General features: G+C 43.4%; 2 protein-coding genes and 1 long non-coding RNA gene across 6 annotated transcripts in view; 1 reads left to right on the forward strand and 2 right to left on the reverse strand.

Moving 5' to 3' along the window:
• Positions 1-42: 42 nt before the first annotated feature.
• KLHL11 (kelch like family member 11) lies at positions 43-10,551 on the reverse strand. Of its 2 annotated transcripts, XR_003515309.2 has the most exons (3): positions 9,543-10,551; positions 3,850-5,508; positions 43-1,909 (listed from the first exon to the last, which is right to left on the reverse strand). XR_003515309.2 is itself a non-coding variant. In XM_027567631.2 (2 exons), exons 1-2 carry the CDS (start codon positions 10,085-10,087, stop codon positions 3,927-3,929), a joined length of 2,127 nt encoding a protein of 708 aa, XP_027423432.1. In that variant the 5' UTR covers positions 10,088-10,551; the 3' UTR covers positions 43-3,926. The 2 variants fall into 2 exon arrangements, 1 of the variants encoding a protein (XP_027423432.1); XM_027567631.2 differs by having other exon boundaries at positions 43-5,508.
• A 678-nt stretch (positions 10,552-11,229) lies between these two features.
• ACLY (ATP citrate lyase) overlaps positions 11,230-15,599 on the reverse strand; it is a 41,520-nt gene continuing 37,150 nt past the window's right edge. For 2 of the 3 annotated variants that reach the window (XM_027626158.2, XM_027626156.2), the window contains 6 exons: positions 15,040-15,190; positions 14,696-14,839; positions 13,611-13,724; positions 13,166-13,248; positions 12,810-12,886; positions 11,871-12,211 (listed from right to left, as the gene is read on the reverse strand). In XM_027626158.2, the coding sequence (XP_027481959.1) occupies positions 12,117-12,211; positions 12,810-12,886; positions 13,166-13,248; positions 13,611-13,724; positions 14,696-14,839; positions 15,040-15,190 (664 nt within the window). In that variant the 3' untranslated portion in view covers positions 11,871-12,116. Of the gene's footprint in view, positions 12,212-12,809; positions 12,887-13,165; positions 13,249-13,610; positions 13,725-14,695; positions 14,840-15,039; positions 15,191-15,599 lie in introns of all 3 variants that reach the window. The other variant, XM_027626157.2, reaches the window with a different exon arrangement.
• On the forward strand, positions 12,112-13,287 carry LOC113939689. Its single transcript, XR_003525322.1, has 2 exons — positions 12,112-12,250; positions 13,106-13,287. It is a non-coding gene; the product is annotated as an uncharacterized LOC113939689 (long non-coding RNA).

The raw sequence follows: 15,599 nt of genomic DNA on the forward strand, positions 1-15,599 counted from the left end.
AGATCATTAATAAAGAAAAATTACACAGTACAAACCAGCTCTAAAGAAATATGTTTATTTAAAACTTACACTGAGACAATTAATAGCTTCAACACAGAACAAGATAGCTTTAGGAACATAAAACAAGCTATTTTACAATGTAATGTCTCAAAGCATCCTAAATTCTACATCTCCTCTGACTTAAAGGGAGAGAGCCAAGATTATACTTTCAGTAGACTAGGGGCTTGGATACTGATAGTCCCAAAAACTCACCGTGTATCAACTTGAACTAAATATGTATTTTACAAATAACTCAATGAGCCCTAGCACATGGATCATAATCTTCAAACATCTAACAAGCTTAATTTTTCACAAGTGCATTATGCAGGAGGATTAAGTCAACAAGTGCTCTACTGTATGTGCTTCAACGTCAGACATTTGTAATGATGCTCAGAGAGTAAGACAAAAGCCCTACCAAGGTAATCAGTAAAGCCGTTATTTGGCTATCTAATTAAATTCCTTGAAGCAAGATGACTATTATATTATGTTATTGTTACTGTATTACTCACTCAACTATGAGCTGTTTTGTTTCCAAGGACCAGAACACGTTATGTAGGCATTATAACAGCAACAAAAATGGACTATTCTCAAGAAAGCAACAAACTGGAGTGATGGACCGTGCCAAAATGTTTGACAATTAAAGGAGAGACTGAACTGTTTCTCAAATATTCTACAGTTAAATGGCAACCTATAAAAATACCCTATTTTTCTAGTGGAGGCAAGGAACTTGCTTCACAATTCTGTGAACTTTCAAAAGACAGGAAGTATGGCCAACATACCCTTTTTATTTAAGCTTAATTTGACAAAAGTACAAAAAAAGTCCCTTTAGTTATGCTTGATTAGGCCAAGTAACTAAAATATACAATTTAGCTTACTTGTCTACCTACAGAATAGTGTCTTATTAGGATTATGAAGCAGAGAATGAAGTATTTAAACATACCACATGCTACACTAGTCAAGAAACAAAGAAAAAAGTGTGTCCTAGAAACTGCCTTACCAGCGACCTGAAGAGTTTAAAAAACAAAAGCACACAAATCTTTGATAAACACTACCTTTCCAGCTTCAAACCTCTGTTTTTATATATATTAGTGTTTTAAAATTTTTGGGTCCCAACAATACTATATAAAACGAAGTCATCAAAACAAAACTGGTATCAATGAATTGCGATTTTTTTCTTAGTAAAATATCTTTGAATTGGCACAGCAAAAGCAAAGTTGGATATCAAGATATACAAGACTAATCATGCAAACAACTGCAAGTGAAATGTATTACTTAAACACTACGCTCATGACTGACATTCTCAATAGATACCACAGGTTTGTTTTTTTAAAGCCATGGTGGGGTAGGTGTAGTTAAAGGATATCCATTCTAAGATATAAATAGCACTCAAAATTATGTATAGGTATTATTTTTTTGGTATAATCAATTCCTCTCTTTTCCTTCCACAAAACAAAAACAAAAGCAACAACAAGAACAAAAGGTCTGCTTGAATACATGTTAAGCTGTCCTTTTTAAAGCTGTATTTTTAACTGCCGAAATTACCAAACACACTCTAAGTTTTCATCAAAACGGAAATTTCTTTCCCAAAGAGCCATTTTAGGCTGGTTATCATAGTCAGAACCTTTCTAAATACTCTGGAAGTTATTTCCAGTTTAGATTTCAGAATGTCAGCCTTGAACAGATTTAAGCAACTCTGGTTTCCTTCCTTATTAAACAAGTTAGTTAGGATATTTCAGAAACAAGTTATTGACGTGAAGTCACACATGTGAATTCAAATATGAAAATCAGAAATTCAGTCGTCAGGAAAACCTGCACACATCATGCAAGGAAGGACTTACCCCTTCTTTTCAGCCATGGCCTAGGTTGCCTGCTGAGTTAAAAAAACAACAGTTTCAATCAAGTTTTCAAAACCAGATTATACCTAAATCTTAGAGGAATTAGAACTTGTCACATACATGAAATAAGACCACCCCCAAATAACTTGGTAACATTGGTCTCAGAAGACAACTCTAAGATCCAAAAACCTTACATCACACCTCCTAGAGAGAAACTGCCCATTGTAGTGAGCTACTAAATTATTTCACCACCACCAAGAAAAGGAAGTTTGCTACCTAGCATAGTCTATCAGAGAGGAGAACATCACTCAATGAGCTTTTCTGTCTCACTTGCTCAGACCTCAACTCAGAATTAGCACTTCTCAGAAATGGCTTTTTTCAAAATAGCTACAAATGGAAATTGATAAAACGGTAGAGATGGCACAGGATAATATATCCTCATACAGAAACAAGACTTGAAGTTTACTACCCCCACCCCAATCTAAATGAAATGGTTTTAAAGCAGATTTCCAACACATTTATTGACAAACTTTGTCCTAGGCAGGGATACTAATTTAGAAATTTCAGGGAAGTTCTTGGTATAGAGTCCAAGGGCTAAATATTAATAGTCTTGCAGCAAATTGAAAGCCAAAATTTCTAGTTGTGCTTTTTCTTTTGATGTTTGATACAATAAGGAGGTTAATTATAATGGACTAGGGAAAAAAATCATCACTGCACTTGGAATTCAACTTCTAGAACAGTATTCTGGAATGTCTAAGGAGACAGACATTCCGAAAGAAGAAACATATGATGGACCCCTTTTGCAAGCCATTAGGGCAGGAGTCCTCTAAGCTGAGTGCTAACTTGTATAAAGCTTGGGACTGTGTTAGAGAATCAGAAGAATGCATAAAATAAATAAAAGGTAACTAAAGCAATACATCTTTAAGAGCCATAATTGTGCACCTAAATTTGGTATTCTAGGCTCAAAGTTCCAATAAAAGTCTAGGGCAACTGGATAAAATAGTACAACAACCAGGGCTGAGAAACAATAAGGCTTCCCTTTAGCAACATTTCTCTAAATGGTCACTTCATTCCCATTTTGGAAAAAGTTTCTTTTAGAAAGGAATGAGGATTCTATACAATATACATTAGAGCAAAATTTAAAATTGAAGGCATTGAGTGTCGATTGTCATAGGCATTATTTACACACTCAGTAATTTAACCTCAAGTAAGCCTGTAACTCCTGAAAAAAGTGTTTAAATGTTTTAATGCCTTTGATTCCTCAGTCTACACTAACAATACTTTTCTTCTTAGAGAAACAAATTTCGCACATATACCTTCCTCTGTATTAAATCAATCAGCCAAAGATCAATACTCTTGTCAACCACCATCATCTCAGAACGATGGCTCCAAGTCTCTAACAGTTGCTGAAGAGATGAAAAATATTCAAAAACCAATGAGCCAATCACAAATTTCTCATCAGTCATCTCTTCTAGAGAGAAGCAAAACAGAATTTCTAGATAAGCACATACAACAAAATATCAATGCAAATATTCTGAAATCATCTCGCTGAAATATTGTGCTTTTCCCTTCAAATCTCAGTCTCACTATTGCACATACCTCCTGCAGATGAGGGCTCAATGCATAAATTCTGCCCTTTTCAAAACCAGCCATTCAGGAGAAAATCAAAAGGAATATCAAAGTAAACGTGCAAATAAACTGTTGCTTAAAGCATGTTCAAAACAATAAATCCCTAAGACAAAGGAGTTTTAACTTGTTGGCGGAAAAACAGCCAAGTGACTATCCCTGGGTTTTCCACTTATCATTAATAAGATCTCATTTAGCTAGCACATCCACACAAACCAAAGACAGAAAAAGACTACAAACCAACAAATGTTACCACATAGTAAATCGAGTTTCCCATTCTTCAGTTTAACTCTATTTCCTTTATATGGGACAATAATCAGTTTAGGTAGAAAATAAGTTATCGACATACTTTTTCAAGTAACAGTCTGGGTATCCTCAGCCTCATGAAACAGGTACAACTGTTTGAAGCCGCACCTATCAGAGAACCTAGCATTCAATCTGAGAGCTCGGCACTCGTCGCATGTTTAGGGCGTGCCGATGTATTTCTTGCATCTGTCTGATCCGGTCCTTCTGCCACATTAAGTTTTGAGGCATAGGGTATCTCTGGGTGCCATGCAAGTACCGGTATGGGATTCTCACATGGCAAGCAGTGGCTCTACAACGCGGCTGTGGCATGGGGGGAAGAAGCATCCACCGCTTTCTTTCAGCACAATACCGGTAGGCTTCTTTCCGATACTGTTTGTCAATATCGTCACTGTTTTTCCAGCCTCCAATAATGAAAACATCATCTTTGTAATAGCAGATGGCTGCTCCTTCGATGCTTAGGACTTCTGGAGGTAAGCTTTCAAGGATCTCGTCGGAAACTTGGCTGGCAATTTTTCTTACTGCCTCTTCATTTTCTAAAGAATAACTCTTAGGACAGCATGATGCTGTCTGATAAAAGTTTGAATTGACCACGGACATTTGGAAAAAGCAGTAATTGTCAATAAGTGGCAAAGATTCCACATCTTGCCACTGTCGAGTCTCCGTATCATAGCAAGTAATTACAGCCTTTAATCCGTCTTCCGTGTCCCGGTCCACAGGAGTGCGGGCAGCGATGTACACAAACCGGTCTTCAATGGCTAGCGCTTTGACATCTCGAAGAATCTTTGGTGCCGATTCCAAGTTGTGCCATTTATCAAGCTCAGGATTATAAACAGTCACATCTTTGAAGCCAGGACTAAAGTTGCCATGTCCTCCAATGCTGTAGAGCTTCCCTTTGACTTCTGTTAACCCAAAAGAATGCTTCCTTGTCATCAGACTACAAACATGTTCCCACGTATTCAAATTTGGGTTGTATCTTTCCACAGTTTTAGCAAACCCTGGTTCCATTGATCCAGCAACATACACATAGGACTCTGTTACTGCAACAGCATGTCCATCAAGGTGATTATGAATATGGGGCAGGTTTACCCATCTGTCCTCATCGACAAAATATCCCACACATTCACTTAAATAATCCCCTCCTTCTGACACGCCTCCAATAACCATGATCACGTCCATGTTTTGCCCATAGCGAGGTAATAAGGAGACATGAGAGGCAGGATGCTGGAAGGTGCCAGACTGTATGTTTTCAGCCCTCAGAGCATGCCTCTCTACTGCATCGGCCACTAACTTGACGCAAACTTCATTATTGGCCACCAGCCTCTCTGGTTTGACATGCCGAGTAAGGTAAGTAGGTTTCATCTGGGACAATCTGAGCAATTTAAAAAGTTCTTCAAAGTATCTTTCTCTCTCTTCAGCATTTCTCTGAACCCATTTCAAAACTGTTTCAAAGAGAACCTCTTCGGAATCCACTGTAATTTCCAAGTCCGACAGCCAGTCTCGAATGAGATGGAAAGGTAAGGTATAAAATTCTTCATCCTGAATTACTTTGTGGAAATTTCTCCGTATCATATCGGCAGCTTTCAGAGCAAGTTGGCTCAAGGTGTACATGTGAGCTAAGCTATGAATGGCTACACAATTAGAGAGATGAAGTTTTTTCTTGAGAAATTCTCCACAAAATTCTTTTAAACGAATTAAAAGGAACCTAAAATCAAGAAAAAGAAATTTTCAAATGTGCATATTTTTTGTGGTTGCATTTTAAGAACATCTGAATTATACAAATTAAAATAGTAAGCTTCATCTCGCTTTATGCCTAACATCTGCAAAAAGGCAAATCCCCCCAAATTAAAAAGGGTTATGCTGAAAAGTATATTTAAAAGCATAAAGTCATCTTTATATAGGATATATTTTAAATTATTTGTATTATATAGTTTATATATAATTATACATGATACATACAACACACACACAATGGTGAGTTCTTCATAATGTAAGGTTTCCTGAAATATATCCTTTAACAAAGCACAACAGTCAAAGACAAATACATATGATTTCACTCATTATGTGGAATTTAAGAAACAAAACAAACATGCAAAGGAAAAAAAGAGAGACAAACCAAGAAATAGACTCAACTATAGAGAACTGATGGCTACCAAAGGGGAGGGGGGAGGATGAAATGGGTGATGGGGTCTGGGGAGTGCACTTATCATGGTGAGCACTGGGTAATGTATAGAATTGTTGAATTACTCTGTAGTACACTTGAAACTCATATAAAACTGTATGTTAACTATACTGGAATTAAAATAAAAAAATAAAATACAATAGTCCCACACTTTATTTTTATTGGCAAAGGCAAATCCCAATCCCAATTTGTCTATGCCATTCCTGCCCTAATCCTCTGTCAACCACCAGCCTTTTCTTCAATGAGGCAGGATCTCAGGGAAGAGACTTTATTAAGCCTTTACTAGATGCTACAGGAACTGTGGGGCTCCTGGGAGGCTATGTCTGCTCAAATATCAGAAGGAACAGCAGTGGAAGCCTCGGGTCAGAGGTTTTAATCGCCTCTTTACCAGTTTTCTCCTTGGGCGGCAGATGATGGGGGCAGGAGATGGTGCCGGGCGGGTGCAGCCTGAGTTGGGTTCTCATTAAAGCAGGGGTGGCAAGGCAAACTCAAACAACAACAAACATATGAAAGTGGTTTGGCATGTAGCTGACTAGAAGTTGTCTGCCCACCTAAATGCACTGACTCATACTCCCTTGGATAGGGTGTTTGGAAACACTGCTCTATGAAAACAACAGCTTTCATACACTAGGCATTTGCCATGTGCTGGGCAGTGTGCTGGACACTTCCTATTATTTCCTTGTAAGTACCCTTGAAGGAAGGTATGATCAACAGACAGTATATGGGTGCTAGGGAGAGGGACGTTGCCTCAGCACTGATGGGTAAGATTAGATGTGATGGCTGCAAGGCACTTAGAACAGTGTCTAACACCAGGCAGCTGCTAAAGCAGCTGACAGATGGAGAGAAGTTCAAAGTTCTACGTAAATTGCCAGGGTGTTGTCTCCTCACCTCCAATTCCCCTATAAAGTAGGGAAAATCTGAGAAATAAGCCCACACGACAGACACAAACAGAGCTTGAGTGATTGCAATGACCCTCCTCTACCCGTTTTCATTCTACAAATATCCCTCTCTCAGATCTATACCTGCCCCCATCCTTTCTCACCCTCTAATGAATGACCCAACCTTGGGCTTTGAGAAACCAGAAATCAGGCAGAAACTCCATCTCCCCATCGCCCAATCTGCTTGCAGCTCTATCCTATACTCTGCCTTCCCTGTCCAACTTTTCCATTTTAAATACGGATTCCATCCCCTTCTTGGTTTTAAGGACTTTGCTCCTGCAATTATTCCCCTACTTCTGTAACATCAATTTCTCCTCTTCCACTGATTCTTTTTTTTTTTCCCAAGCACACAAACAAGCTCATCTCCTATCTTAGAGGGGGGGGAAAGACCTCCCCTGACTCTTCCCCAAACATTTCCATGTGTATCATTATTCTGACCCTCTTTAAAGGAAAAATTTACATGGCTCTTGTTAATGCCATCAAGGACCTCTATTACTACCAAATCCAACAATCTATTATGGTTGACAGAGTTGACGTGATTAGGCTACTTCCTCCTCTACACCCTGTGAGACCCATCTCCTCTGCTGGTTCCTTAACATTTTGGAACCCCAGGGCTCAATCCTGCCCCTTCTCTGTCTACACTCTCTTCCTAAGTAATTTCATCCAGTCCCATGGCTTTAATTACCCATCTATATGCCATATTCCTCCCAATCTCTAGCTTCCAATGTTCTTATATCCAACTGCCTCCTCAGACATTCCCTGGACCAAAACCAAACTCCTGATCTTCCTCCCAAACTTGCTTTCCTACACTCTTCCACGTCTTAATAAATAAATAACCCTATCTTTCCAATTGCTCGGATCAAAAAACTAGCAGTCTTTTCCCTTATACTCTACATCAAACCCACCAGCAAATTCGTCTCCTCTACCTTCAAAACATATCTAGAATTGAAGCGCTAATCACCTTTATTTTTCTTCAACCCGAGCCTCTACCACCATTCCAACCTCCTAATCTCTCTGTTCTGCCCAGGAGCCCCATCCTGTTTTCAACACAGCAGATTCTTCCAATCAGACTGCATTGTTCCTCTGCCCCTAAAGAAAATTCTTCAAATCAGATTGCATCATTCCTTTGCCCCCAAAACCTTCCCATCTCATAGTCATTCAGAGTAAGAGCTCCTTCCACAGGCTGCAAGGCCTTTGGAATCCAAGCTCCATGGAAACTAGATCCATCCCCATCACCACCCTGAGGGGCCTCTCCCACCCTCTCCACCTGCATCCATTTGATCCAGCCACACTGGCCTCCTGCTATTCTCTAACATCCAGATAAGCTCCACCTCAGGGCCTTTCCGCCTGTGCTCCCTACATGAAATACTCTTTACCTCATCTCCTTAGGTTCTTTGCAAAATGTCTTCTTCATTAGGTATTCTCTATGTACCCAATTAAAAAACACAGTGCCTCTCCACCAGCACTTTCTATATGCCCTTACCATGCTCTGTTTTTCATCAAAGCTATAACAATCATCTCACATGCTATCTATTTTACTTATTTATTGTCCATCTACCAAGGTAAGTGCAACAAGGGACTTTTTTTTTTTAAATTTTTATTTATTTGCCAGAGACAGAGTGAGAGCACAAGCAGGGGGAGCGGCAGGCAGAGGGAGAAGCAGGCCTCCTGCTGAGCAGGGAGCCCGATGTGGGACTCCATCCCAGGACCCCGGGATCAGGACCTGAGCCGAAGGCAGACGCTTAACCGACTGAGCCACCCAGGCATCCCAGGAAAGGGACTTTTATCTGTTTTGTTCACCACTGAATTCCCAGCACCTGAGAACCCGGTGTCTGATCTGATGCATTAGAGGCACTCAATAGGTATTTGTTAAAATAATGTACCTGTAACCCAATACTGCCAAAACAGACTCCTCCACATCTCTAAAAATGGCATTCGCCTGCCTCCTAACCATTCTCTGAAGCATCCATTCCTACCCCTTACAGTCCATTTCCCACAGTAGCAGAATCGGCTTTTAAAATAATTAAATCAGGAGATTTCTTCACCCAGCTTGCCATCGCACAGTAAAAAAAAAAAAAATCAAACTCCTTATTTCAATGCATTTCACACACCCTTCACCTACGAGATCCAGCTCCACTGGATATTTCTTCTAGTTCTTTAAGCCAAACTGGGTCCTGCCAGAACGCCTTTGCGCTATCTGCCTGGAATGTTCATTTCCCATCTTTGCACGGTAGGTCTTTCTTGCCGTTTGGAGGTCGGTTTAAATGTCACCTCCTCAGAAAGGTCTTTCCTCTACCCAATCACTATCCTTTCATCCTTTTTAAATGTCAACACAGCACTGATTACATGCAGACTTTCTTTTTTCATTGCCTTTGTCCCTCCACCTGGAATCTGAGCTCCCTAAGAGCAGCGCGCCCTCGTCAGACCGCTCGGCTGCATCCTCAGTACCCAGAGCAGTGGCTGCCCCACAGCACACAGCAAGCACTCAATAAGTATCAAACAAATGCATTTCCTCGGGGTCGCACTGCCTCCCTGCCTCCCCCGCCCCCTCCCTGGATGAGGCCCTCAGTGGGCGAGCATCTCCACCGCCCCGTGCGCGGCCCTCCGCATCCCGCCTACCTGTCGGCCAACTCCAGCACCTCGTGCACGCTGCCCGTGCTGACACGGATGCGCCCGGTGTACATGTATTCGATAACGGCTTCCACCGTGTCGGGTTCGGGCCCAGGCTCGGAGCTCCACTTGCGCATCTCCACTCGGCCCGAGCGGGACTCCGAGAACTGGCCCGAGAGCAGGGGCGTGAAGTACTCGGTGGCGGCGGCCAGCACCGAGCGGTGGGCCCGGAACTCGCGGCCTCCCGCGCCGCCGAAGCACAAGGTAATGTCGCAGAAGAGGCCCTGGCGCCGCTGCTCGTTCTGCCTCCAAGACAGCTCCGAGCAGTGAGAGCTGCACTCGAAATCCTCGGCCTCCGGGCCCGGATCGCCCCCGCTCGCCTCCATTGCAGATATGCCGGGCCCAGACCCGAAGTCCACCGTGCCGCTGCCCCGGACTTCGGCGGCCAGCCCTGCCGAGCCGGCGGCGGCGGTCTCCATGCTCTCCATCTCCAGCACCTGAAGAGATGCGGCCGCTGCTGCCGCCGCAGCCGCAGCCACCGCCGCCGCCGCCATCTTGACGCCGCCGCGCCCGGCCTCCGCAGTCTCGGAACGATCCAGCCGTTCTGGTGCGACAGAGGGATTCTGGGAATAAATAGTGGGCGCGGGGCGGAGCCGGGCGCCGCTGGTGTGCGCATGCGCGCACGCGCCCACCCGGAGCCTTCCTACCTTGGAGAGGGCTCAACGGTGCTGCTTCCCCAGACATCCCACCCAAGTCTCGGTGGGAGAATGGCTTGTCTCCTTCCCCTTAGAGTGGCACGTTCTTCGTGGTCGTGTTGTACAACAAAAGCCAACCTGGACCATAACCCATTGTTAGTGTCTCGGGTGGCAACAGTGGACTTTTACCTAAAATTTCAAATGAATTTGGAGTAAACATTACAAAAGAAAAGGTTTGAGACCGAGACACAGCTAAGCAGATGAGAGTGAGCAAGTTACTTAGTATCTTCTAAAAATAGGATAGTATCTATGTTGGGAGATTGCTGTGAGGATTAAACGAGATTCTTGTGTTTTACGTAGTGCTTGATCCGCAGTTACTGTTCCATACATACTTGTGAAAAAGATCAATAGAAGCCACTTAGGGGGTTTAAGCAAGGGAGTGGCTTAGATTCGTGTTTTAAAATAGCACTGGTGGCTCTAGAAATAATGAAAAAGTGGCACTAGGGGTACCAGTCAGACCAGATATGGATGGATCGGAGGGATAATGAAAGGATAAATCCATAGGAGGTGACAACCAGAGAGAAGTGGAAGAAAGGATGACTCTCTTTGGCTTTAGTATCTGGGTAGAGCTTTGGTTCTTCACTGAGAAAGGGACAGGTACAGATTTAGGGGAGAAGATAGGGTTTTTGTTGTTTTTAAATTGTATTTGTTCACCATTTTTTTAAGTTTATTTTTTAATAATCTCTACAACCAAGATGGGGGCTCAAACTCATAACCCTGAGATTGAGTCGCATGCTCCACTAACTGAACCGTCCAGGACCCCCCTTAGGGGATTTTCTTTGAAGCCAGTGTTTTGATTAGTTCTTTGTGTGTGTGTGTGTGTGTGTGTATGAAGAGGCGGATGAACGTTTAAAAAAATGACATGTAGTAAAACCGTTAGTATATGTACATTCAAAGGAATACAGAGGAGAGGAAAGGATATGGAGGAGATGAGACAGTAGTGTGTCTTCATTATTACTGGATAGTTTATTGAAATCAAACTGATAATACAGAGAAGAGACTGAGGTGGCAGCTGCCAGAATCTTGGTGGATTACAGATGCAAACTGGCTGGAGATGAGTCCTTGAACCCACACTTCAGTAACAGACTGATAAATCAGTTGCATAAATAGAAAACGAAAGACACGAAACATTTCACAGCTTTTCGCTTTGCATTTCTGTTTTAAACATACGTATGTTACAACTTTACATTTTAAATTACCATGCCACGGATTTTGTGACAATGGCTAAGGATGCAATGGTCCCATCCCCCTGATATAAGCAGAGTTTGGTCTGCAACGTACAACATTTCAGTGAGATACCAAACAAACCCTTAACACATAACACATAAAAAGATCTTTAAAAATCAGATTAACACAATGCTCTTCGGGTTATACAAGGAAGAACGGGAAAAAGTGGAAAAATAAGACATTAGGGATGCTTTTAATTGATAGTGTCTTGAGATCTTAAAAGTTTCATTCCCTTACTCCAAGGGGAAAATTTTTTAACTAATGGAAAAAAGAAAGCAACATCATAACACCCTACAATGAGGAAAAACACTATCCTTACAGTGCTTAGATGCTTCCATATAATAAATACAGCAGGTAGCAGAGCAAATGTCACAATTTATTGGCTTGGTTTTTATTTCGATGCTTATAAAAAAAATACTAAGCTTCTTTGTGTGTACTGAACAGTGTTAGCCCGTGGCTGTCTTCGGTGCCTGTCCGCCAGTGGCTGTTTACATTGCAGGCCCATCCTAGAGCAAGCTCCCGTACCAGCTGTCTGCATGCTGTTTGTTTCCCAGGGGAGGAGTTCTCCTCTTCACTTTACTGCAACGGGGTTCCTGGCTCATTACATGGTCATGTGTTCCGGAAGAACATATGAAATATCATCCCATGGGTGACGATACAGCCCCTGCTTCAGCCTCTTCTGATCCAGATAGTGTCCTGAAATATGGAGCAAAGGCATCTTTTTATTCAGAGTTGGTGAGTCTGTTAAAAGAGTGGTGAGGAGGGAGGATAAGGACGACAACTCTTTCTAATACAAAAAAAATGAAGTAAATCCAGATCCACTGCATAAGTGTATGGCAGCCTGGGTAAAAAGCAACTGTTAGATTTCATTCTGTTTTCCCGGGCTAGCAGTCAGTCATTTCCAAGAACAAAGGAACAAAGATAAAGGGGGACATTCAAGTAAGAAAGGAAGAATTAGGAACAATGATGACGATAACGTGACATGTAGAAACTTGCCACATCGGTAAGTGTTAGAGCTGAACCATCGGGGGAAACCGACCCAAACTGAATTTTTTTTTTTTTAAGATTTTATTTATTTGAGCGAGCGAGTGAGCGAGAGAGAGTGCAAGCAAGAGTGGTGGGGAGGGGCAGAGGGAGAGGGAGAAGCAGGCTCCCCGCTGAGCAGGGGGCCTGATGCGGCTTCATCCCAGGACCCTGGGATCATGCCCTGAGCCGAAGGCAGACGCTTAACCCACTGAGCCACCCAGGCGCCCCCAAACTGAATTCTTAATAACAGCAACAACTACCAACTCACCAATGAAGCCCATACTCCTTCCCAACACAAAGATGCCATTGAGGGCTCCAATGTCAATATATTCATCAGCTTCCTCCCTGCAACAAATAATCAACCTGTGGTTTTAAAACGGCTCACGTGACCGCCCTCCTCCCCATAGACAGTACAACTTCTGCCCTAGAATGAGAAGCTAGCTCTCTTTGGTTTCAAAGTAGAGAAAGGGTGCTCTGGGTGGTTAGGAGTAGAGATAATTTTTGTTTTCTTTATACCTCTCCATATTTTCTAAATCCTCCGTAATGAGCATGCACTGCTTTTAGAACTGGAAGGAAACAACAAGCATCAATAACTGTTAAGAAGAAAATGGCCGCAGAGCTCACCGGGTAAAGGACCCACAGTTTCTAAGCATGTCTACAAATGCAACTCCGATGAAACCGTCTACATTCAGGATAAGATTTGGTTTCTGGGAAGGCAAAAAATTAAAAGCACTTATTATTTCTCATTTTTTCTTTGTAATTTTCCACAATTACTACTACTACCCTAACTACAAATTCTGACCACAATTTACAAACCTCCCACCAAAACATCCCAGCTGGTTAGGAAAGGAAGTGTCAGTTCAATTCCCAACGTCTAGCAGAGGACCCAGCACCTAATTGACACATGGTATGTATCTGTTGAACTTAGCAGTGGAACAGAAATAGAATTTCCCAGAAAACCAGGTTTGATTTTGGCTCCACAATCAAAATGTAGGCTGGCTCTTGTTTTCCCCCCAAGTAATGCACCCACAAGCTATGATTTGGGAATTAGGGACATTTCCTCTTTTACCTTCGACGTGGTAATCTTCTCGACTTCCAGTGCATAGTCAAGCAGAGGGGTGGCAGGGAAGTGCTGTTTGACGTAATCTTTGAGGATCTGCACTCGCATGTCTGGGTTGTTTATCTAGAAAGTGACCCAAAGTTACAGAGCTGTGTTATACCCTAACACAGCTATTAAGAGACATGTTTGCACTCCTGCCACAGACAGAATGCACCATATCCAGGAGGTGTGTTTCAGAGACCTGATCCACATGTCCGATTCTGTGCAGCACAGACGATGACACTGCTGTGAGGTTTAAGGTTTCTAAATTCTTTTATGTCACCAACAAGGAACTCAGACCCGGAGATGTTAACTGCGTGCGCCACAGGCCATGGGCCTCGGTTTAAGCAGCAGGGGGCCAGGGCTCACTTACTCTCCAACCAAAGTCTTAGGTTCTGGCCACTAACCATGCTGCCCACTAGTTCAGCAGCCTCATCAAGCTGTAACAAAGTTCGACAGAGTTCTTAATTTCTAAACTGGCAAGCACTTATTGGTGTGGGGCAGCAGAGCACCCCTGAAATTTTAAGGAAAGCCCTGGACCTGCCATGCATGGGGCTGTACCATCTGTTAGGAGACTCACGCTAAGCAATAATGGGTCAGTGGGGCAGGGAGGTGGTTCAGGCACCAGCCAACTCCAATACTACAGTGACCTCAGCCACCGCCTATCAGCTCTCAGGCAGATAGCACTGCTCCAGCCCACAGCACAGGGCCTCTTTCGGAGAGAATGTCACACCTGTGCCGCCACACTCAGGCTTTTGGGTTCCTCCCTTTCTGGAGTCTATACTGACCTAGCATGTCTCTTCGCTAAGGGAGGAGGTCACTGTGGCTGCAAAGCCTGGATGGAATGTTCCTCAGAACGAACACGGTCCCTGATTCTAATACAGTTTAAAGGCATTCTGTATTATAATGGAAAAATAGCTGCCTTATCTTTGACATCTGTCAACACAGCCAAAGCTTTGCCAGTTAAGAGTCAGGAACCTAGGTTCCCAACTAGAACAATGCTGTCTCATCACCATCCACCTGCAGATCGGTCCTTAAGGAGAGCCACAACTTACCGATTTCACTCGGTGACCAATGCCCATGATCAGCTTTCCTTCCTTCTTCATCTTGTTCACAAACTCCATGGGGATAATACCACTGTCAAAGGCTTTGCTGAACATCTTGGCAGCGGCATCCAGGGCACCCCCAAACCGGTCCCCCTGTGGGACAAGCAAGCCCATGTTGCCCTGAGCTGGAAGAGCCTCCTTCAGCTTCGCAGACCAATCTGGCATGCCCCGAATTGCCCTGTGACGGGGCTTTACACTCCAAGGCCCCTTCTAGGACCCTGTGGCAGCCAAGCGCATGTCGCCAAAGCCATGTGTCCCCTGCAGGTCTCACCTCCCAGGATGCCAGTACTCACAATAGTGAGCAGCCCCGAGGTGAGGCTGGAAACCAGGTCCTTCCCAGCCCGAGCACAGATGATGGTGTTGTGAGCCCCAGACACAGCTGGTCCATGATCCGCGGTCACCATCAGACACATCTCAATGAACTGGCAGGCATACTTGGGCAACCTAGAGGGAGAGGAAAGGGGCACTAAGAGGAAGGTCAGACAGAGGCGAGCAGCTGGACAGGAGCTACGCTGACCTGAAGAGCCAAGCTCCTACTTGCTCCCATCCTCCCTCAATAAGTCACATTCAAGAAGGGTAGCACCTTTACAACCTGTGTCTAATACTATTATCAAGCAATCCCACGGCAAAACCTCCCAATTCTTGAGCAGCTCCTAACTTGTTGATAGCAAATACTGCTTTTAAAGATTTTTAAAAATTTATTCATCTGAGAACACAAGCACAAGTAGGGGGGAGTGGGCAGAGGGAGAGGGAGAAGCAGACTCTCCACTGAACAGGGAGCCCAATGCCAGGCTCGATCTCAGGACCCCGGGATCATGACCTGAGCTGAAGGCAGAATCTTAACCAACCGAGC

This window comes from Zalophus californianus, chromosome 16 (assembly GCF_009762305.2).
Source record: "Zalophus californianus isolate mZalCal1 chromosome 16, mZalCal1.pri.v2, whole genome shotgun sequence".
Taxonomy (NCBI): Eukaryota; Metazoa; Chordata; class Mammalia; order Carnivora; family Otariidae; genus Zalophus; species Zalophus californianus.